Raw genomic sequence first — 23,815 nt, forward strand, 5'->3', positions numbered from 1 at the left:
TGGTGTTTTGTTTATCTTTTGAAGCAGATATACAAATCTGATCGGATCAAACTTCATCATTTCCTACACTTGTGTAGTACGTTTCAGTCGTAGATTTCTGACAGCTACATCGAATACTACTGTTGCCAATTACTTAGTCTTGAGTCGAACAATTACAACAAAAATAATGGTGTAGCCATTTCTGTAATCATAAGCGGACATTTCCGTCACATATTCATTATTTATAATCATTCAAAGGAACTATTATTGAGGAACACGCGTTTAAATTGCATTCAGAGAAAACAGTATGTAACCTTACAAGTATCAAAAATCTAACAGCAACCTAAAAAGACTGAGCTGACTTTCAAATTGCATAATCAATTGAAATTCCTCTATATTTTAAATTTTATTATGAATCATTGGGGTATAAAACAACACCCTGCTGGACACCTGCTTCCTCATGATCACCATCACCAATACGTCCTGGAATAGTTGGATTTGTATCTCGTGTACCTGAGTGAAGTGAAATGCTAACTAGATTAATTGTCTGACTTTTCAAGAATTATATATTTGAGGAGAACGATAAATGCGCATGTACATTTATTCGGGAACGCATCTTTAACATCGATCTGTATACGACATATAATCGCAAAGCTACCAAAGCCATGACAAAACAATCTAGTTTTAGATTTAAAAACAAAATCAAAAGCACCAGTTACCATAAATCAGGCATGTATAGTCAATCCAGGGGTTACTATCACTGACGTCATATCCACCCCTGGACTATGTCATAGTCGATCAACTGACTTGCAATGCAATCGCATGTCTGCAGAGACTGTCTTTGAAGAGTGACGACCAAAACTTCAAGGTAATACAGTCAACCACAGCCAAGGATCAAATTACCTGTGTCGACGCTTAACAGTTGCCTCAGTTTTACTATGGGATGGCCCAGGGACGGATATAAAGTCAGTGGTAGTAATAATTAATTATCGAGGATGACATTTATGTATGTTTACATAATTTCTACTGTTTATCTATCGAAACACTCACTTATCGTGCAACTGTAGACATGTGTCACCATATATGCATCCCTATTGGGATTACAAGGTCTGGTGCATGGCGTTGAACCAGGGAGCCGTGACAATGTTAATTGCAATAAACATGCATGCAATGAAACACAAATTCTGAAAATAAATATCACATATCAGTACAATACATGCATCTGTCCAAGTATGACGTTCCAGGACCAGAGGGACATCCAATATAACTGGTTATATAAATATATCTACATCATAAGACAATACATCCATGCGTTCGTCTGCTTTCGTATACGCAACATCATACAATCATAATACAGTAAAACCAGTGAGTGTATATATACGTATTCTCTCGAAATCCCTAATCTACCCATCGTAAGGTCCGCAAGGCATTCCACAAATCCTCCTTGAAGATATAGGACCACAAAGAAACAATTCAAGAGAACATGATGTCTTCAAAATGTTAGGGAAGTAAATTAACTTAAAACGATTTGTTCAACTTCTGTCGATTTTATATACTAATTCTCTTTTCTAGCCCCAATAGTTTCCAAAGAAATGAGTTCCTGAGGTTTTAAGATTAGCACTTAACTTTCGACAGACTCTTGCTATTAGAACAGTACCAGCGGATGGGACAATATGCCCCGAAAGCGTAAAATTCATATATTCCACGATCCGTTTGGAAGGAATTAATTATCTGATAACAACGCAAACAACTTACATAGCCAATAACTTAAGCAGATGTAATTTGTGGCGGCTTAGATTATGAAAACCCGCTAATTGGTCATTTGGCCAATTATTTCGGATGATATTAAGGGACAAAATACATAATCCCATTCCCGTGGGATATTTTTTTTTTTTTTTTTTTTTTGTAAATAGAATTAATCCCGGTGGATTGCTTCGTGAAATTTCATTTTGGATTTAAAGTCGTTAGTATCTATTTATATAAGCTTGTCTACCAGTCTGATACACACATTCCATTCAATTACACGTTGCCGCGATCAGTTTTTATATTGCATGTACACTCTGGTGTGTTCCTGTGTAATCCGAAAGTTCTGATGTGACGTACTTTAAAATAAAAAAAAAATTATCCTGCGAAATTGAAAGTTCAAAATCTAATCCATTTTATTAAATCCATTCAATAAAATAGTCTAACAATAATTGCAGTTGTCAACTTTAAAATGCCAGAGACAGTTATAATACCGATAAAGATTACACATGTACATTTTTCTGATGGAGGTTCCAATTGGGGGTAGTAGTGTCACTCCTGTTGTCTTCTTCTGAAAAAATGGTGGATTATGGTTTTAAAATTACAATCAACTTATTCCCCCCCCCCCGCAAACTTTTTTGAAATCTCCCAAAACTAAAGCTGAAACAATTCATTGTAAAATTTCAGTTGTGAATGAGTTATTGTGTTTCAACATAAGACCAAACGTTGATTTGATTTCATTCCTTCTTGCAACAACTTGTTTTGGAAAGCAAAATTCGCAGTTATCGTTTTAAATTCTTTAAAAAGCATATGTTGTATTTCAGATTGATAAAAGCTAACTGATTATAATAAACTTTCAAAATGATTTTTAAAAGGTTGATTCTGTGGTTCATTTATAAGAAATGGCAGGGTAATTAAGTAAGTGTACTATCTGGTGCGCACGTTGAGTGTTTAGAATAATTACTCCATGGAACATTTAGACGCTTGATTTAATATAAATATTGTGTCATTTACAAATCATAATTCAGAAAAAAATGTCATGTCCAAAAGATTTGTTTTGAACCTGTTAAAATTTTATTCTAGATTAAAGAGCTTCTTAGGTATTAACTGTATTTCATATTAAAACGCATGGACTAATAATACGTTGTATGTACGTACTTCCAACAACATTAAAGGTGCTAAATTTTTATGTGAATGATTTTTGCTCTTAAATTCAAAAATGTCACAATACATGTACATATAAGCTCTTTCCAATTTGTCCCCCTATACTTTCTAATCTGATTAAAATACAGATCCTTATTATCACTACGTTGGATAAGAGGATCTGAGAACATCGCATTAGGGGTCACGTCAAGATGACCTTTTGATTTAGCCAATCAAATTGGCACTGTCAGAATCTTGACTGGGGACGAAAGAGTTTGAAAAAGCTGTCTAAATTATTTTCGTGTATGCAGTCATCTCACCCAAAGTGTACAACAAAGCTAATTGCATATGTATGCTGGGGCGGAAAGACGATTTCAAATAATGTTGTAAGGTGTAGAAACTGCATTTGCTCTGAAGTTCACGTGGTATAAAGGTCATCTGGACGTGAACCCTTAAGGGATATTGTCAGATCCTCTATAGCTATTGAACGGATCCGAGTGGTTATAAGGATCTGTGTTTTAATCAGATTGTATACTTTCAAGCTCCGTGGACACTTAGATTGGTATGGAATCAAGTGTTTTAACAAGTTTGTTTGAAACATTGTTCTGGTTTTGAACTATTATATTAAAGCATTACATTTTGATTGGAATAAAAGAATAACAAAAGTCAATGTAATAATTGACTTTCAACTGAAATTTTATCTTATTTAATTATAACACATATAAACAGTCAACAAATTAACATAGTTTTGATTGAACAAAGTTACGTACTGTTATAGTTATACATTGTATATGTACATTTTACAAAAACAAAGTTATCTGACTAGATTAATAATATCATACTTAACCTGATATCTACATATATAATATCAATATCTGTACAAAACAAAGTCGTTTTTTCCGTATATTTCTTATGGGTAAAGCTTCTACAATCGGACGCAACAATATATCACAAAATAATATTTTTTGGGGAAATTTGCTTGTGGGGATTTCATTGTTATTCATGTTTTCTTACCAAAATGTAATTTACCAACAAATACCACACACATATCTTCAAAGGTAAAGACGTTTTAAATCAGCAATATTTTAAAAATGCCCATATATAATTTCCTTGATACAGCCTTCAAGGAAGACATTTTGTAATGGTACTACAATGTACATTACAGAAATTAAGCCATATAGAAATATAACAGAATACAACTGAAAATGTTTGATAAAGAAAAGAAAATAAGTGTTAATTGGCAGTTTATTGGTAGAAAAGATCATCAGGATTTGTGTTAAATTTAGTCTCCCATCTGATCATGAGCTGTAGAGAGAAAATTGACCATGACAGATGGTCCATGCTGGTCAGTTGCAATGGTACAACTATTACAGTCATAGTTTAACTTAAAAAGCCATCCTTGTGCAAAAAATAAGAATCATATCAAAATAGTTTATTCCAATACAAGTGATTCGAAGGGAAGTAACTCTTACAAAACTTTATGCTTTTCTTGTATTTTATGGATAGTTTTTTTGACAACACAACCTAATTTGACACTTAAACATATTTTAAAATATAACATACACAAATTATCATTTAATCAATCCTTTATATAAGCTCTATTATTTTTTTTCCAGTGTTAATTAAATCTCATACATATGATCAGCAAATAAAGCTTTTAATTGTTTTGGCTTATGAAATAAACTTATGAAGTTATTATTCTTGTAAAAAAACACATTAAAGATTAATGATAGAACATATTAACATAAAAATTAATGATAGAACATATTAACATAAAAATCTTTTACACAATGCTCTGTAATTATGGAGTTTGAAAAATACATAATCTCATGACCAAACAAGGCATTAGAATGCCTATATGCTGTACAATGTATATAATTTTATGTATCATGCTTTATTTTATATGTATTACCATTTAATATTTATATCACGACTTTAATTTGGTATAAAGTGTGGAAATGTGTACAGTGTTTTGATTTAATTAGTTTAATGTCCTATAAACAGCCAGGGTCATTTAAGGACATGCCAGGTTTGTTGGTGGAGGAAAGCAGAAGTACCCGGAGAAAAACCACCGACCAGCGGTCAGTACCTGACAACCGCCCCACATGGGATTCGAATTCGAGTCCCAGAGGTGGAGGGCTTGTAGTAATATGTCGGGACATCTTAACCACTCGGCCACCGCGGCCCCCTATGTGTACAGTGAAACAATATCACGATTATACAGTCCATATACATGTAGATAGGAATTATTGTGCATGTTGTATGAGATAAGACATTTCATTTTAGTGTACTTTGATATACATATATGATTAGCCTTAATTAATATGTCTAAAATAACAATTCTATAAACAAAGGTTCACAATCAATTAGTCATACAATTTTTAGTTATATCAGTTCTATTGTATTTTCTTAAATATTGCATATAACTTCCATCTGATAGTTTTTGTACGGTTATTAAACAATTTTGACTAGATTATAGCTATAATGCTGCTTATGAATCATTGTCATCATTGCAGTCAATATCATCACTATTTTGTATTTGCGCATTTTAGAGTTATCTGTCCTTGCGGGTAGGTATTCATTGTGACCTCATATGTTTGTGAGTGTAACATCATACATTTCGGAGAATATGATATAAATTTTGCTCACAAAATAATGATGTCACAATGGATAATTACCCGCAAGGGAAGTAACTCTGTAATATGAAAATACAGAATATCTATATCCTCCTCCTCTTCATCATCATCATCATCATCAGCATCATCACGGTGATTGCCGTATTATTGTCATTATAATCGTTGTTAACATCATGGAGCTGTTTTTATACCTTGAGACCAAACCCCATTCTAAATGCCAGCTCCACTAGATGCTGAGGAGTACCATCCTTGAAGCAAACATAAAGTTCAGTCTTGGATCGCTGTCGCCTGAAATGAAAATCAAAATTTGTCATATTGAAAAATGAATGTGCTTCCAAATGATTTCTACAAACTATATATAATAAGGCAAGATATTAGTATTATATTTTCGATAGCAGATGTTTTTGTTGATTTTTTTTTTATGGATGCTCAAAGAAACACAATGATACACATACAGAAAAGATCACTAGAGATCTGCAATATATACATACCCGACCACCCAATATGACTCTGCAACCTTTTGCTCTGTATCACCCTGAGGCACATGAAATAATACCCCTTCTTCCCGAATGTGATAAAAACTTGGATCAGGGATGGACGGGAGACGATAGTCATGCTCACATTCCTCTCTGTCTGGGTACTTCTGAAATGTTACAAATGTCAATTGTACTACCATATAGATACAGACAAAGAATCTATTGTCAGAGATTAACACAAAAGGGACAGATTTATGTCAATAGGTCAATATGTCATTCTAGATCAATATGTCATTCAAGAAGTGTTATTCACTATGGGAATAGAGGCACAACATATTATAATATGGAAATTGATGAAAATCTTGATGGAACAGGCCGTGGATTCAAAAAAATACAGAGGCATCACTAGGGATCCAAGTAATCAGTGAACTGGAAGGAACTAATAATTGGGTCAAATCGATATATGATTTTTAATTGATCCAGAAGTCAAGATCACATTTATCCTAAAGCAGTCTACTGCATTTTTATAGACTTAAGTTCATACATGTATACTGAATTTTTTGTCTTCTAAATTTACATCTATCTTCAAAATTACAACTTTTTTTTCTACAAGAATCAGAAGATGTAGATATCTACCTTTCGATATCTGTACTTGTCAAACATATGTTTGATCTGCGTACAACAGAGGTGAAAGTTGTCAGTGATATCCTTGTCCATCTCCTGTGTCCCCAACGTAGGGCTGACAAATATTCCATCTATCTTGTCGATGTGTAGGAAATGGAGCAGACAATTTTCAGCACCAACAGTCAACCTACAATATAAAAAGATAATAAAGTTAAAGTTGTATATATAAGGCTCCATCAAATATCAATTAGGCAGAATAATTTAATTTAAGACGTTAGTAGGGATTTAAGACAATAATTGTAGAAATATTCTGTGGTGGTAAAATCAATTACTCTACCACATGATCAGTTCTAATAGTGCCAGTATAATAAGCTTTAAGTTGTTGAATGTAGGGTAATGACTTTTCATATTAAACTCTGGGTTTTGCCACCACCAAAACGAAAAACACCTAAGTGATCATAGCACATAAACTACAGGAATAAACCAACATGTTTATATCTAAATACATGAAATATTTAACACAAACATATTAATTTCTTTTTATTAAAACATATGATTGCTATCAAATCTAATTAGTTTTACTTGATATTCCTATTCTTTAAGTCATCCTGTGCAAGGTCTATGCTATGACTACCATCTACTTGGGAAAGGCGCATCTTAGTAGGAGTTCCTTTCTGAAATGAATAAAACAATTGAAATCAAACAAATGTTAGCAATAAGTCCATCTTACTTTTCCTTTTATAAAGGTATGGCCGATACTCCTGCCAGTATACCAGTATTTTCTCTATTATGGTATTGAAATTGCACATGTTGCTTTCCAATATGAAACAACTACATTTTATCACTTTAGAATCATTCAAATGGTACCTATGTAATATAGGTATCTATATGCCTATATTCCTTAGATGTACCTATAAAGTATATTTCAAAGTTATGTACACACTTATCTTTGTACTGTAACAGAGATGGTGTAAAATGAATAATATCCCCAATTCCTTTAGATTTCGGGATTACTGGTGGCCATGTCAGAGGAAAGTATTGTAATATTCATTTACATAGAAATGAGTCATATGACCTTTACCTTCACACCACTTCCACCACTGGAGTTACTTGCTGATGATCCGTCCGAGTGGAAGGAGTCCTTCCTGGAGAGAGTATGCGCCTGTCTCCTTAGGGAGCTGGAGAGGTCACCTAAGGTCACGAGAATAATAAATACAAAAATATAATCAAACAAAACGTAGATGATTATACAACACACTGTCAAAATTATGTTTAAACATGTACAATCTGAAGGAAATACAAGATACCTATCACTTTTCATAATAAATCATTACAGTCTTTGAATAAAAAAAGTTCGAAATGTGTAATCTGGACCTACCTGTGATGATCCTTGAGGGAGAGGTTGGTAATGGAGAGTTGCTTCCCTTGGAAGACAGCAGTGTTTGTACAGGGCTGCTATAGCTACAAATTGTAAAAAAAATCTTCGTATTAAAGGAAAAATACCAAATGTACTGCAATAAAAAGTAATGTAATGAAACCTATATCACACCATTTTGATTTTACCAGAAATCTGTATATCCAGTATAACCAACCACACAAAATAATTTTGGAGATGTCCAATAACGTTTAACCATGAGTGGACTCACCTTGTGTCACAAGGTTTTGAGATGTGAATAACGTTACTCACCTTGTGTCACAGTGGGCGGGTAGACCCAGAGCGACAATCTGCATCAGGGTGGCTCGGCAATGATCAATGTAAAATGGATCAGGCATACACTTGGCGGGTAATCTGTAAAATGGACAGTTAAAATGTTTCTTTTAAAACAGAAATCTCAACTATCAATTTGAAAAAAAAATCTATGAATAAAGAAAATAAGACATCACATTCAAATGAAGGGGAGGTAATTCTGAGATATGGGAGTATAATATTCCAAAACAGGAGGTAACAATCAGATAAAGGGTAGAGATAATGGGGAAAATACTAAAATAAAGGAGAGGTAATTCCGAGATATGGGGAGGGGGTTACTTAAACACAGGAGATACAAATGGGAAAAGGGAGATTGAGTGATGAGATAACGGGGAGATAATGCTGAGATGATGCTGAGATGATAATGAGAAGAAGGGGAGATAATTCTGATACACCTACTTTGTTGTACAGCCACCTGCCTCCAACAGTACACACAGCAGGCTATGCTTCTGTAAACAAATACATACAAGCTGATCAGAATAAAAGTTTTTATGTTCTAACATGTTATCATAATAATCTGTGAATTCAAAGGTATATAATTAAACTTCTAATTTTAATCTATGATCCACAAATCATAAGGAAACTTAATGAGATTGCGTACTATATAGTCACTAGACATTATTAACTTTTACTGAATACTGCAATTATTTTCGCATTTAGATAATTCTAAAGAACAAGAATTAAGCTTTAAAGATGCTCCACTGCTGACAAATGGTATTTTTTCACTATCAAAAGCAGGAGCATACAATTTATTATTTTTCTTTAGTTACAAAAGTAAATAACTATACACCATTACCACCACTGAAATGTTTGAGCTTCTAATTTTATTTTAAGTTAAAAATTTGAAAAATAATTAATTGCATCCCGAAAAATTTCCGTGGCACTATAACCTATATGGAATGAAGTAATGATTGTGCATGCACCACAAGCAAAATAAATTGTTTTATATTATTTTTGTGTTAATTAGACATATATATACATGATTAAACGCCAATTATTGTTCAAATGATGAATATCATTTATGTTCTGTCGGCGGTGGAGCATCTTTAATATATCCCTACTGATTTTATGTTATATAAATAATAGATATGCTTTACTCACATATCCCACAATGAGCCAGAACCAGCGAGCAGTTACAGGCTCCGAGTATCCAAACATCTGCTCTTCACTGAGGTCGTACCACTGTCGAGTGGGGTGAACCTCCCGCCAGATGACCAGTTGGTCCATTCCACCACGTCTACATAGGGTCAGCAAGTTATGGTAACGTAGGTAAATGTGAAGGTCATTGAGGTCATTCTTTGGTAAATGATTGCACAATAACTGGCCCTGTTAAATAAAATAGGAACTCAAGCATCTTAGAAACAGTACAACATTACAAATCTAGATTCCAGACCTGGATTTTCATGCATTTTGATGTGAATTTGAAACTGCAATTTTTGGAATAACTGGAAAAGATTTTAATATTACATGTTTTTAAATTCTGTTAAAGATTATACTTATACCAGTAATCAGGTCTTTTGAAGATTCTTATTTTTATATATCATAAATACTTTTTGTTCAAGGCCATTTATTTATCTTTGGACATTTGTATAAGCTCTTCAAAAACAATCCCTGTGCAATTACTTTCACATTTGACATACATGTGCGCCTTACCTTATAGAACACACTGGAGCCTAAGATAGTAAAGGATCTTCTGCATCCATAAAAACTGTCTGACTGGAAATAAATACACAAACAGGTCATTCTTGTGCTACTACGGTACAGTATCAATTGATGAATAAAGCTATAAATATTTCATGTTATGAAATAAATGGGTCCTTATAATCAAATACAAATATATTATTATCATGTACACACAATAACCATTTTTTTTCAATTATCTCAATATAATAAACTATACTGTACATATTCAGCCTAAAGTATTCTTTGACATTATATTTAGAGTCTTAGGTAAATGAATACCAGGTACATTTTTATGTAGGTTTTAGTAATTAAATGTGCTTGACTGTACGTATCAAAGCTTTTCTATTTGATATTGCGTTAAATAATAAAGTGACACAATAATTTTGTACTCACCATATCAAAAAAATCTGCAGCTTCAAAACTATTGACTATTTTCTCTAATTTATCCTGAAATGAACAAAGAGTGATGTTAATTTGTACTCTCTGAGAAAAAGTGAAAATACCTGTAAATGTTCACATCAAAGATGGCAACTGAATTGGTGAATTATCTTATTTTCAGATCAGACTGAAAATGAAATAGGCACAAAAATAGATAAAGGGGAACATATGTTTCAAATTTCATGAGGATCCCTTCAAAATCAAATTTTAATTGTCAAAATCGCAAACCCAATTTTAAGGCTTCATAAGCATATTTAAGAATCCAAATATAGACAAAGAAAAGTTTTTGATAATCCAAGATCATTATCACATTCAGAAGAGATAATTAAGAAAGTTATTTAATATAAGTATGTTCTATATACAAAAAGGATATATCTAGACTTACCTTAAAACTAGTGTAGAGAGGTAAGTATTGCACATTGGTAAAACAGCTAAGACATTTTGTAGCACCGTGTCCAGCAGTAAAGGCGGGGTGAGATTTAAGCGTATACACTCCCAGAGAGTGATGAAACAGAGAAAAGAATGTGTCCAGTTCTTGGGTGTGGTCAGTAGAGGAAAAGGCCTCGGCCACTGACCCATACTGGACTCGGAGAACCCGTACAATGTCTTCTACTAGTGATGGTAATAATGCTGGAGTAATCCTGAAATGTGAAATAAAACAACAATTACCAAACATTTCAATACATAACATTACTTCAATAAAAGTTAAATATTTAGAAAAGATTACGTACAAAATCTTAAAGATACAAGCAAAACTATTGTCACCAAACATTTAAAACAATATGCTAGCTGGGTTTTTTCCATTAAATTGTTATTATATACAACTTAGATCCAATGGGAATCTATACAATGTACATTAAAACATGAGGAATATGAGAAAGAATGTTCTTTAATAGAAATAGCACTCAGTACTTTTAATTAAATACTGTATGTACTGACAAAATCCAATCATTATACTATTTATCTTTGACAAGCAAATATTTATGATATGAGATATAACATGAATAGATGTTCATACTTTTTGGTCGGGTACATAACTAGCAACAATCCAGATTCTTCTTTGTGGTAACTGACATGGATTGTCTCCCCTTCGTGCCGAAACGTTGTTCTGAAATATACATGTTTTAATACATGTTATTTTGCATCTTCTACACATATTTAATATGAAATTGATTATTTTATTATAATAATACTTTTTTCAGGCTATACATAAAGTATCATTTTTTATTTTATTCTGGAATATATTTCTTTCTGAATATTAATTGACATTAATATTTTTCTTTACTTAATCCATGGATAAAGACAGATACTTACATGTATAATCAGAGCAGTTATGCAAGTAATGGGATATTATTATTCATTAAAGGTATACCAAGGTCACATAAAGTTTAATGCTACTACATAGTATTATAATTATATTAAAACATGTTCAAATATGCTATAATTTTTATATGTTTAAATCTGTCTTGAACAATTTTGCTACGGTGTACTTTTTAATTGGTACTTTCACAATCCCTGAAGCTTTGTTAAACTATTTTGTATATCAAGTAATTTTTACAAAAGAACCATAGATAGTACTATCTACAGGAAATGATATATGATATTGACCATATTATAGACATGCCCTTCTGATAACTTGTGTAACTATACCTTTTGACACTTGACTGGGAGATTTCTATTAACAGTTGATAAATGGTGACAAAACAACCCCTCAAACTTGGAAGTAGATCATGATATGCTGGGAATTTGTATACAATATCTTCCTGTGAAAAATAAATTCACCAAGTTAGTCATCATTTTTGTTGTTGTCCTAAGCTGGAATGTATAATGATAATTTACTTCAGAAACTCTCTATATAAATCTTCACTAAAAATGTATTTATATATGTGTAGATTTCACATTACAATATATACACCACATTACCAACAGTGAAAAGTCAGGTGAAAGTGACATCTGTACGTACAATGTGCATCAAAGAGAGTCACACATGGTTCAAGACATTATGTAATGTAGACTTAATTTCACTTAGTCAATTGAAAATTAAAATGTATTTTGCAACAAAATTAATTATACTTTTAAAGCAACTTAGGAAATTATGAAACAGAACATCAATTACTCAACTAATAAGATCAATAATAAAATCTTACATCTCGGACATTTTCTTCCGATTTCAGTTTGTCAGTGTCGACATAGATGATGGAGTATGGAGTTGTCTCCTCTGGTTCTGACTGATTAGTGTCGTCAAAACAAAGACCAGTTACGAGTCTGACTAGCGACTCTTCGTCTGTCGACGTCTTCTCCTTCATCAATTCAGGGATTGTGGCGGCCCGGGATACATCTTGTACTACTATCTTCACCTATTTTTAAACAATATTATATTATAATATATTAACCAAAGTGATCATACAATTATCTTAACTTTGATTCAAGCCTTATTCTAGGGGCTAACTCTTAACATTTACAGGACTCGTATGTGAATTTTCATATAAATGATAATTCTCAAGTCAAATAAAAAGCTATAAAAATAAACTTTCAAATTCCACAGCTTAAAATAAGATAAAAAAAGTCTCTACTAACCAACTTGTAATTTCCAATTATAAGCCTAGGAAAATTAAATTAATTTGAATAATACAAAAAATGAATTATGTCTCGTCATCAGGGAATTTATAAATTTCTACCAGCCTAAAGAAACTACAAAAACAACCTAGACCTAAGAGATATCTAAACCTCAAATATATTAATGTATCCTCAACTTGGCAGGGAAAAACTATTTTGTAAAGATTTTTCTCTGATGGCTTTTTGATTTTTAGCACAATTCAAGTACAAATATTGACAAATGCCCATTATTGTTTAGAGAAAAGGTTACATTCCCATACCTGTTTACTGTCGGTAATACTAGTGAAAACATCATCAATATTATCCCACGTCACTTCTCGTCCATTCACAAGTCGCAGGCAATCACCTATAACATCAAAACATCAGATACATTGATATAATTTATTGTTTACAACAAATACTTCAAACTTGAGGCAAGAGATCTATGCAGAAAGAAATCACAGAATAAAACATTAAAAGTACATGCAGAAGATATCTCAAGATTTCTATTAAGCATATTATATGTCTTTCTGTTAAATTGAAAACTTTGATATTCCTTATGGTTTTTTTAAGTTTATGCCAACTTAAATGACAAAGATTGACTGTATCTCAATTGTTGTTCTGTTTTAATTAGGCAGTTTCTGTCTCTGGAAACTGCCTAACTACCACTTCTATCATCTACTCCAGGGGTTCCGATCACATAGTAAAATTAGAGGCAACAGAACATGTAATTTAGTCCTTTGATATACATCAAAAGAGTCGTAGAACAGAACATTGTGGTCGACTGAGTGGCTTTGAAGTTGGGCGTCACTCTCTCTGTAGACTTCAAAGGAAATCTTTGCTGGCCTGTGATTGTTCAAATGTTTTCCACTGAGCTGCCTCCAATTTTACTATGAGATAGTCCAGGGGTGTAGAGATCGTAAGTGATCAGAACCCCTGGAGTATCGAGGATGCCACTTCTATATAAAGACTACTTTCTCAGGATCCCAAATTGTTATTTCAACATAATTTGTCTATGTATAAAGATGGTTAGACCATATGGCTTGGCACTTTGGGTGGTCGTTACAGACAGGTTTGCCTGAATTACATGCATGTACCTGGTATTTTGTTTGTTTTTTAATATTTTTTTTTCTCATACTTGCTCTATTGAAAACTGTTCAATTACACAACAATCTTAAATGTACAGCTAATTACGCGTAGAAAGTTTTCATGAATCCAGTATCAATAATTGTTATACATAATTTGTATATATTCATACCGATATGGATATTAGAATGCCTTGATGCGGGTCCGTCTCTTACAAATCCTCGAACACAAAGTCGCATTCCATTGGATTTTTTAGTCTTATTAACAGATTGAAAATGTCCTGGAACTATTCCAAGCAGACTTTTACACAAAGCCCTTCCAACATGGCCAATCTTCTTAGACTTATCTACAGATGGTACTTTGGAATTCTGTAGATTAACTTTTAAATTAATCTCTCTGATATTTTCCATATTAAAAAAATCGATAACATCACTGTTATCTTCTATTGCACAAGTACATACCAGATCTGGCTCAAATGTCACACCATTTCTCCACACTAAATTATTTACTTTTGATTTATTTTTATGTTTGAGCGATTTTCTTCCGCTCTTTCTTAATTGAACACTTTCTGAAGATAAAGTTGAGGTAGAAAATGAAGAATCATCAAGTTTCTTTGACAGTCGTGTTAACGTGTCTACTTCATTGTCTGTTCCATAGCCAGTGTCATCTGTAGAAAATCCATTGTGAGAAGCTCCACACATACAAACATGTCCGATAGATGTTTTTCTCAGCTCCTCAGATTCTGGGCTAACCTCTAAGTATAACACATGTCCTTTGCTGTCAGTTCTAGAAGCCCAAAAGGAGGAAACATCCTTGTAAACACTGAAATCAAGACAGGATAACCATTAATATATTATACATCATACATTTTTCTTCAATGTTGTTAAATCAGCACAATTAAACATATATCGCTGGTATACAAAGCACTTCGTGACCATATATATACATATAAACACAATGTATTACAAAAACGAATATAAATATGTCAAATCCTTTAGAATTCAAACTGAGACAAATTAAAAGATGGACCCACAAACTGTATATTATTAGCTTAGACATTCCGTTTCCATTTTAACATACAGACATACAATGTATCTTATGAATTAATTATGACATTTATGAAGTATATTTTGTACAAATGTATGTTTATATAGTGCATTCCAGTATTTTGTCAATTGGACAGTTAATATTGCATTGTTTGTCACTTTATCAGAAACGTATATATAATATATATATATTCCGTATTTGCATATTACAGAGTTATTTGCCCTTGCGGATAGATATTGGTTGTGACGTCATGTGTTTTCGAGCATAACGTCATACTTTTCGGAGAAAATGACATGAATTGTGCTCACAAAATAATGACGCAACAATGGATACCTACCCGCGAGGGAGCTAACTCTGTAATATGCAAATACGGAATATATATATATGTACGTTTCTGGGCTCGTATGCATAAAAAATCTTAGCAGATACTTCAGTATTTTCTTTATTGTTTGATTTAATATTGAAGTATTTATAATCAAAATATGAAGGTAAATTTTTAACAGTTTTCTGGAATTAAACCTCTCATCTGAAATTCAGTGGCATTTAAGAAATTAGTTTACATGTCAAATGTTGCAGTAATCTGCTTAAGTCAAATCTTAGCTAAGAATTTTTATGCATACGAGCCCTGGTATAGCACGACGAGACACTTTTGATCATTAACGTCGTGTCTAATAGAAGTTTATCAATATCGACGTCTTATATTATTAGATTACATGTACATATATATAGACGGAATATGTTTCTGGCTATGTCTCTAACATTGTTGGAGTATATATACATACATATAGCTAAATGTGATGTGAAAGTTTGAATTATACCCAGTTGGTAGAGAGGTTTGGCATATACTAGTGTACTATGTCGCATGCTTATATTATATTGAGTGCATTTTTATCTATATAACAGAACGTCAAACTCCCGTGCTGGTACATACATTGTAACTACTACTGTACAATGTACCCCACCAAATGTAGATATCCAATGTTAAGCCACAGGCGTCTGCTTCTGGTTTGATAAAAATATAATAACCTAACGTTACCCCTACTATAGTAGGGGTAGGATATTTCATTTTTTCCAAAAACAAATGCAGACGCCTGTGGTTAAGCATATGGTCAGACGCTTTGTTTACTTTACCAATATATATTTTAACAGAATTAATTACACTTACATTTTTATTACTCGCTGACAGTAAAACTGTAGATACTTACACTACAGTTAGTAACTACATACAACCTTCTTTAGGCTTGCATCCCCGGCCCGCCATTTTCAACTTTCACTTTCACCTACATTTCTACTTCCGCTTTCGGTTTATAATTGTAGTGAGAAAAACGAATCATGTCCGGATAATATATTTACAATTCAATTTGTATTGCTCTTTTACAATTACATAGTAATTCAAAGGAATATAAACAACAGAACAAAAATAATAACACGAACAAATATAAGGTTTATACTGGGTGCAAGCCCACTCTTCTCAGTTCAAGGGACCGTTTTATGAACAGGCAAGAATGTTGTATAAACTTGAAATTATTGGTCGTTCTAATAGCTACATTTTGTATACGTAACTACATCTATCAAAAAGTTTTTGCTGATATCTTTGGAAACAGTATTTATTTGTAATATGACATAATTTTTTTCTTATCGCTACAATAATATCCGTGTTTGGGTAAAAAAAGTACAGCTGCATGCATAAAAAAAATACGAAGAGTAAAACTTTACAATCTGAATAAGCCCTAATGCAGTAGCAAATTAAGTACAAATGTTTAGTTTTGCACACCAAGAAGGAATAAGTTCCGTAATTTGTTTCTAATAAAATCACGATACATATAATATTTTTCAAACGGATGTAATTTCACTAGATTTTGGCCCAGGTAAATAATATGTGGATACATGTACATATTGCTAGCAAAGCGGCCCCCAGCGGGTTTTTTTTTCATAATGTATGTCAATATATGACATAACTCAAAATAATGTGACATTGAGTTATGTTATATATGGCAAACGAATTAAAGATGCTCCATCTTGAAGTAAAATCAGAAGCTCAAACTTTTCAATGATGTTAATGGTTTAAAGTAAGTAACTTTTGTAACTGAAGAAGAGACAAAATCGTCTGCTCCTGTTCTTTATAGAAAAAAAAAAAAACAAACAAACATTTGTCATCTTTGATATAGCACATCGAGGTACATGCATATGCTGATGCAAAATATAAAAAAATATCGGAGACCGCCAATGCTGGAACATGTACATGTACAGTAGTTTATTGTGCACTGTGCGACTCCTAGCTTTTTATAAACAGATAAAGAAAAAAGGTCGAAATAATAATATAAATAGATAGTTAAATAAATAAACAAGCTAATCAGGTAGAAGTTATTGTCGCAGGTGAAATAATAAACCCGTAACATAATGTCACAACACGGTGTTTTTTGTATACAAATGAGTTTGTACTGTGAGTGTTGTAATCCGGAGCAATCCGGTACAATCCTACTGTATGATAGTAAAGCACGAAACAAAAATAAAACTAATGACACCACAGATTAAAGCTGATCAGTACAGAAAATGTCAAGCATTGACAGGTTCAACAACATGTCAACCATCGCAGAATGACAAAGCCTTGTTAACTTAAAATGGTATAGCTACAGGATGATGAGATGGATAACCAATATTATTATTGATAGGCATCTGTGCTAATATTTAATAAATAAATATGGTGATCAGCAAATCGCAATTTTGCAATTATTGACAAAAGCGATAACGCAATGACGACATCGTGAGGGTAAATTAACCTCGCTCTGTCGATCTCGCTCTTAGTTCTGTCACTGTCGCATATGCATTGTCCCTCTAGATCTGTCGACATCGCAAACCGAAAGTCGACATAGCGAGATTCCGAGATAACCCATATACCAGCTACCACACATAATGGGAAAATGAACACTAATTGATTCAAAATATATTTCTTATAAATATGCATGCAGCACTAAGAACTAACTACAATGTACAAGTAGGTCTCTGCCTTCTCCTATGTAAGTGAATACAACCCTTGTCAACACAGAGAGAAACGCCTGCATTTTTAATATAAGTAGAGCTTTTAAATGCCACCATAAAACAAGAACATAAATACCATTGTATCTAAAGATAATTTCATATAAACAAGATCCGAATATCATTTATTTGTATATATAATTCACTCGTAACCCCCTTCGCTAAAATTCGATTAACATTATTTTGTCCAATGAATACCCAATATCATAAAAATGATAGCAAGGCAATTAATACAATACTAGTACTTATATAGAAAATATACAATCGTAAAAAAGTTACAGTATGATGATTAAGAATGGTGCAATCTATTCAGGAATGTTCATATTCGCTATACTATATCTTTCAAAGACTTATACAATAATACATAGAAGATAATAAAATAGTAAACAAAAAATAATAAAAAACGGAACAAAAATCAATAGAGTAAAGTAAATTTGTCGAGACTGAAAAGAGTTTATGATTATGTTTATCGTAAAATGATTTTCTAAGGTTCATGTTAGAATACACGTCTCATACCAATGTGAAGCCTCTAACGATTTATTAGCACACATAACTGTACACTGTAACTAATCTCGAGCTGTACACTCCTAAACACTGGTCTTATTTACAATATTATCTCCGGCTAAGTATTTATGGTAAATAGAACTTCAAACGATGTCCAAGACATTATTTGACATGATATGCTATCTTACTAAGTACATAGATTACCTACGATATATATGTATACGCTATGTGACCTCTAAGCCTTTAAGCAACGGTAACCGCCTATTGATTATTCCGTGGTATACTTAATTCACTTTCTCCAAAGTTTTTGACGTCTTATCGAGTAAATGTCAAGAGCTGGGTTACAGATATGATGTAGAGGTTTATAAACATCTCCTAACTACATCGGTGTTCGATTACAATTGAATCATATCCTTGAATTTAATTCAACTACATGTATACATATATAAAAAAAATTGAGGGATTTTTTGGTTACCTTCGCTTTACAGAGTTATTGCGGCGTTTCTCCATCTCTTTATCTATTTTCATTCTATTTTATTATACTCCCTGCCTCTTCCCTTTTTTGTTTGGTTTACTTGTTCATTCATTTCTCTTCTCATTTATTCAATCCATTGACAAAACACCTTTGCAACCCCATTTTAAGGTTTAAACGCTGAGAACCAACTGTATTACTTTGAATGATTGAAAACAAATACTCTTAACTTTGGTTCACCGTCATTGGCATATTGAAGATAATCCAACTATAAAAGTATTAGCAATATGAAGAAAACAAGTATCGCCTAGGAAAAATGTATAGAAAACTATAAATTCATTAACGGATTAGTAGGATATTTCTGACATGCATCTGGTTGTATCATAAAATTAGCTGCAAGCGCATCATGTTGAATAAGTAGGTAGCCTAGCTACTATGTAATTCACATGTATGTTACATACCAATGCATGTTAAAATATGACTACAGACACTTACATTTACATTTTAGTGAATCGAAAATATGCTATATTAAGTTGTTTAGATATATTTCTTCAGTGTAAATTCAGATAGCGAACAACCACCATCTGGCAACCGAGACATATGATTTTGTGTAAAGTTTATCAGTTAAAAAATGTCATATTGTTTGAATGCAGGAAGAATAAAATGGAAGAGGAGGAGTGTGTGGGATTGGAGCAGGAGAAGAAGAATTGAATGAACATGAATAAAAAGAAAGTGCAAAAAATGAAAAACAAAATCTATCATAAACTACTAAGAGTATCACTCAGTATGTTGTTGTATCCAATTGTATCAGCGGTAACTTTATTTCAATTGTTTGGTATACATGTATAGTGGAAATCTTTATTCATAATGGCTTAAACTCCATATATTTTTTTCCTTTTTTATCTAATGTTGATCAAATGCAATCATTAGTGAAATATCATTCAATAAGAAACACAAGACAAATAGAAACCAGTGAACCAGTACTACTATAGATCAGTCAGTCATGATCATCTAAATATTAAATATATTGAAGTTTTCAGGCAATGGTAAATCTCTTTCATTTATCCAACATATAACCCGGGAAAGATAATGGATATGTGTAAACGGGGATTCTAATTCATTTGAAACTGAAAAGTATTTCAATATAATCTATTTCAAATTAAATGGGCTCCATTGTATGTATCACACAGTTTATGGTGGGGTGACATGCAATAGCGAAAAGATAAGAAACGAGAAGAGTTCATTGTTATTCATGAGTTCCATCCCCATCTTATTGAAATTAGACGCTTTATGTTGATATACGCGATGTATATGTATTCCCTACCTGTTTGAGAGTATCGTCTGCACACTGTCAAAGTCATTCCCAGCAGTAGTCTTTGATATCGGAGCACGTAATCCAAACATCGCAGCTTTTTTTCCACACCACGATTTCCGGAATTTAATTTTCTTTGAAGATTATCCGGTTTTATCAACTTGTATATTATACGACACTTGTTATTACACCGCATTTATCTGCTGCGAGTCCAAACCATTCGTGCCATCGCGTCCACAAAATTTCCAAGATATACAGCAAAGTCTGAAAATAAAAGTAAATTATGCTTAAACAAATGTATAGCATAACTGTTTTCCGGGAGAAGGCAATGTGCCTCCTTCCTTGTGTGTATTAAACAGCTTGTAAACATTAACTTTGTCATTGAAGTCTACTTAAGAGAGGAAGATGAGACCTCCACAAACTACATGGTCTCAATTTTCAGTTATAACGGACGTTCACCAAGCGAATTAAAATCTACATGCAAGGGATTGGATTCCACAGTATGGCGTATGTGTTTGTTTACTAAATATACCAACACAAAGCAAAAAGTCAAGATATGTTTTGAAATAGAAAGACGCATGGGATATGTCTGGGACATTAAGAATATTAATATTGTTTTTTGTAAAAAAAAAAATAAATAAATAAATAGATAAAAAAAAATAAAAAATAAATAAAAAAATGCGGATTCCTCCCAAATTTCTACGTTTTATTTTCACTTCAAATCAGTCGGAAGTGTGGCCGGTAAAATAAAACGAGTGTATTTCCATATACTATTTTATGTTTTTATTATATATTTGAAAACAAACTGCATTACGTACTATATTTGTATTGGGGAAAATAGGTAACTACCGCGTTTAATTAAGTCCTCATAATGGAGCGCTTTCGAATAAAACCCACCCATCTGTAGTAGCCACAAAATGTTTTGCTTGTAGTTTTAACGCAATTTGATATAGCGGGACCACATGCGTTAAAATGATTACGTTACAAAACGTAACATGACTGCAAATGTGAGACAACATCTATGGAAATGTACCAAAAAATATCCAGTGAATTGTTACAAGTGTAATATAATATACTGTCTGGTAGTTACCTTTGTAAGAGAATGTATCACTGCTAAAGTAACAGAAATGTAATTAGCAAGGGGTGGTCGGGGTTGACAAATGTTTCCAAATATCTTATCACAAATCCTATAAAACAGGTAACACGAGCACTTGACAAAATTAGAAAAGAACATCTTTATTTGCTTTCCTCGCCGCCACTTCGACCAGGGAGACATAAACCTGTCCCTGACAATCTTTGACAGATTCACGGACCCTTACTAAGCAAATTAGATGTACCCCTAGGTGATACGCACTTTAAATATATTACATTTTCAGTTTGTAGTGTTTGACAAATAAAAATAGCAAAAACGACTGCGTCTACTTCATTTAAGTATAAACATGTATTTGCTTCATACCGTGCAAGGAGGTTCTTATGAATGGAAATGTTAATTTGATATGAAAATGAAAACAAAAGAGATAGGGATGTTGATTTTGATGTAGAGTGTGTTTCCATTCACGCACTACATAGTATATTAATACACCACTCTAGTCCCCTCTCCCCCATTCGCGATTGTATTATTCCTATGCTTATCCAACAGAATGATTAGGTCATTCAGTACGCGTACTTTATTGATTATGATAACAATATCGATGTGGTTTATGGTACAAAGATAAACTGAACTATAGAAATGTTCTGTCTTCAAAAGTTTTTACCATAACAGAAACATTAAACGTTAAATTTCGCTATACTTATTTTTCTCTAATTATAGCCTGATGATTATCCTATCATAAAAACTAATTAAATGTTACACTAATCAAAATAATTGTTTGCCGTTTTAAAAGATTTTCATTTATCCCTTTTCCTGTTATGTTAAGATATTAACCGTAAAATAGCACTAATTGATAAAAAGAACTTGTAACCATAAATAAAATTTCAAAATAATTATTTTGACTTCATAATTCTATGAATAGGCTACCTTTTATGAATTGAAACGCATGCATTATTATAGTAAAAGAGGGTGGCATTGAGTCCAAATATACTTTACTTTAAGTTAGGAAATATCAAATTTATATAAGTCTAATGAACTTCAAGGTAATTGAGTTTATATGAGTTATAACTTACCTTCAATTGTGTAATTCACTGTGGAATGATTCAAAAATTAATTTTGAATATCCATGTCACATTATACAACTGACACACAAATTATTACTGATAAAATCACAAATTATCCTGAAGAAAATTCACCAAGTTCCCCCTGTTCTAGCATACAACGTTCATCGGGTGTCCGAATTAATTCACTGTGTGTTGGGATACGGTCACAAATGTGTTCATTATTGGTATTATCGTCGGACCACTTAAGCTAATCTGACTATGGCAGGTAAATTTAAATTTCCATATCTCGACAGCGCGGTACATTCTTGGGTTTATATTTAGGGCGGCGAAATTAAACAATAGCATTACTATTAAAACTTTAGCCCATTTTCACAAACAACCTCCACGGTGGAGCAAATATGATCCCCTTAATCCCATAATATTTCACATGTCTTAAGACGCAATGAAAACTAAACACTTTCTTATTGCGGCGATGTATTGTTCGGTGAACCCAATGGATTCTGTATTAGTGGTTAGAATTAACTGTCTCCACTAGCGAATGAAATGTTAATGCGGGGTTGTCATATGGTTATATTATACACACAGTGGCGAGTTTGTGGGAGGAAAGCTTTAAAGTATTTATCATAATACAAAATATCAAGGATGAATATTTAAACGGATACATAGTGAAACCTACAATCAACACGCTAATAGGATGATGTGATATGATTATTACATACGCTATAGTTATACATTGGTTCCACCCCTAACCATCCCACGTCACAAAGGGTTATTTAGTAGCAGAGGCATAGTTTATGTGTGAATGTATACAGGTTCAGAGAGTTGCATATGGGAAACATCTAATGCAGACACCCACCGCTTTATAATTAATAAGCGAGCCTTAATGTATCTATCATTGTTTGGTCTGTTTTTGTAGGAAATAATGTACTGATGGAATTTAGCCGCTATAATATAAATGAAACCGTTATATGGTTATTACATAGATAACGAATGCCACTGAGGTTGGCTTAACATAAAGTAATTGCAGTGACAAACTAGTTGATTATCCTGAAGCTTTGAGGTGCCTGGCTCTATATTCAGGCACCTCAGAGTTTATATAGCTCTCTACCCTAGAGTGATAAGAAATTGCATCTACTTTTG

At 32.7% G+C, this 23,815-nt stretch overlaps 1 protein-coding gene across 3 annotated transcripts; it reads right to left on the reverse strand.

Moving 5' to 3' along the window:
• Positions 1-4,616: 4,616 nt before the first annotated feature.
• LOC138328214 (protein inturned-like) lies at positions 4,617-23,216 on the reverse strand. 3 transcript variants are annotated; one of them, XM_069274911.1, is made up of 19 exons: positions 22,685-23,216; positions 20,534-20,785; positions 14,323-14,972; positions 13,346-13,431; positions 12,617-12,826; positions 12,120-12,232; positions 11,488-11,577; positions 10,855-11,110; positions 10,425-10,478; positions 10,002-10,064; positions 9,450-9,674; positions 8,748-8,797; positions 8,289-8,390; positions 7,980-8,062; positions 7,683-7,792; positions 7,184-7,275; positions 6,614-6,788; positions 5,993-6,144; positions 4,617-5,789 (listed from the first exon to the last, which is right to left on the reverse strand). In XM_069274911.1, exons 2-19 carry the CDS (start codon positions 20,611-20,613, stop codon positions 5,687-5,689), a joined length of 2,694 nt encoding a protein of 897 aa, XP_069131012.1. In that variant the 5' UTR covers positions 20,614-20,785; positions 22,685-23,216; the 3' UTR covers positions 4,617-5,686. The 3 variants fall into 3 exon arrangements, with proteins under 3 accessions (XP_069131012.1, XP_069131013.1, XP_069131015.1); XM_069274912.1 differs by lacking the exons at positions 20,534-20,785; positions 22,685-23,216 and adding an exon at positions 16,363-16,494; XM_069274914.1 differs by lacking the exons at positions 20,534-20,785; positions 22,685-23,216 and adding an exon at positions 16,403-16,489.
• Positions 23,217-23,815: the final 599 nt, after the last annotated feature.

The sequence above is a fragment of the Argopecten irradians genome, chromosome 7, assembly GCF_041381155.1.
Source record: "Argopecten irradians isolate NY chromosome 7, Ai_NY, whole genome shotgun sequence".
NCBI classification, from domain to species: Eukaryota; Metazoa; Mollusca; class Bivalvia; order Pectinida; family Pectinidae; genus Argopecten; species Argopecten irradians.

Bases quoted from the DNA above. Each gene is read 5' to 3' on its own strand.
- LOC138328214 (XM_069274911.1), bottom strand. From the start codon at position 20,613: ATGTTTGGATTACGTGCTCCGATATCAAAGACTACTGCTGGGAATGAC. The intron at 8,391-8,747 runs GTAGGTGTATCA...TCCATTTTACAG, and splicing joins GCAGGTGGCTGTACAACAAA to ATTACCCGCCAAGTGTATGC. The intron at 7,793-7,979 runs GTAGGTCCAGAT...TCGTGACCTTAG, and splicing joins TCCCTCAAGGATCATCACAG to GTGACCTCTCCAGCTCCCTA.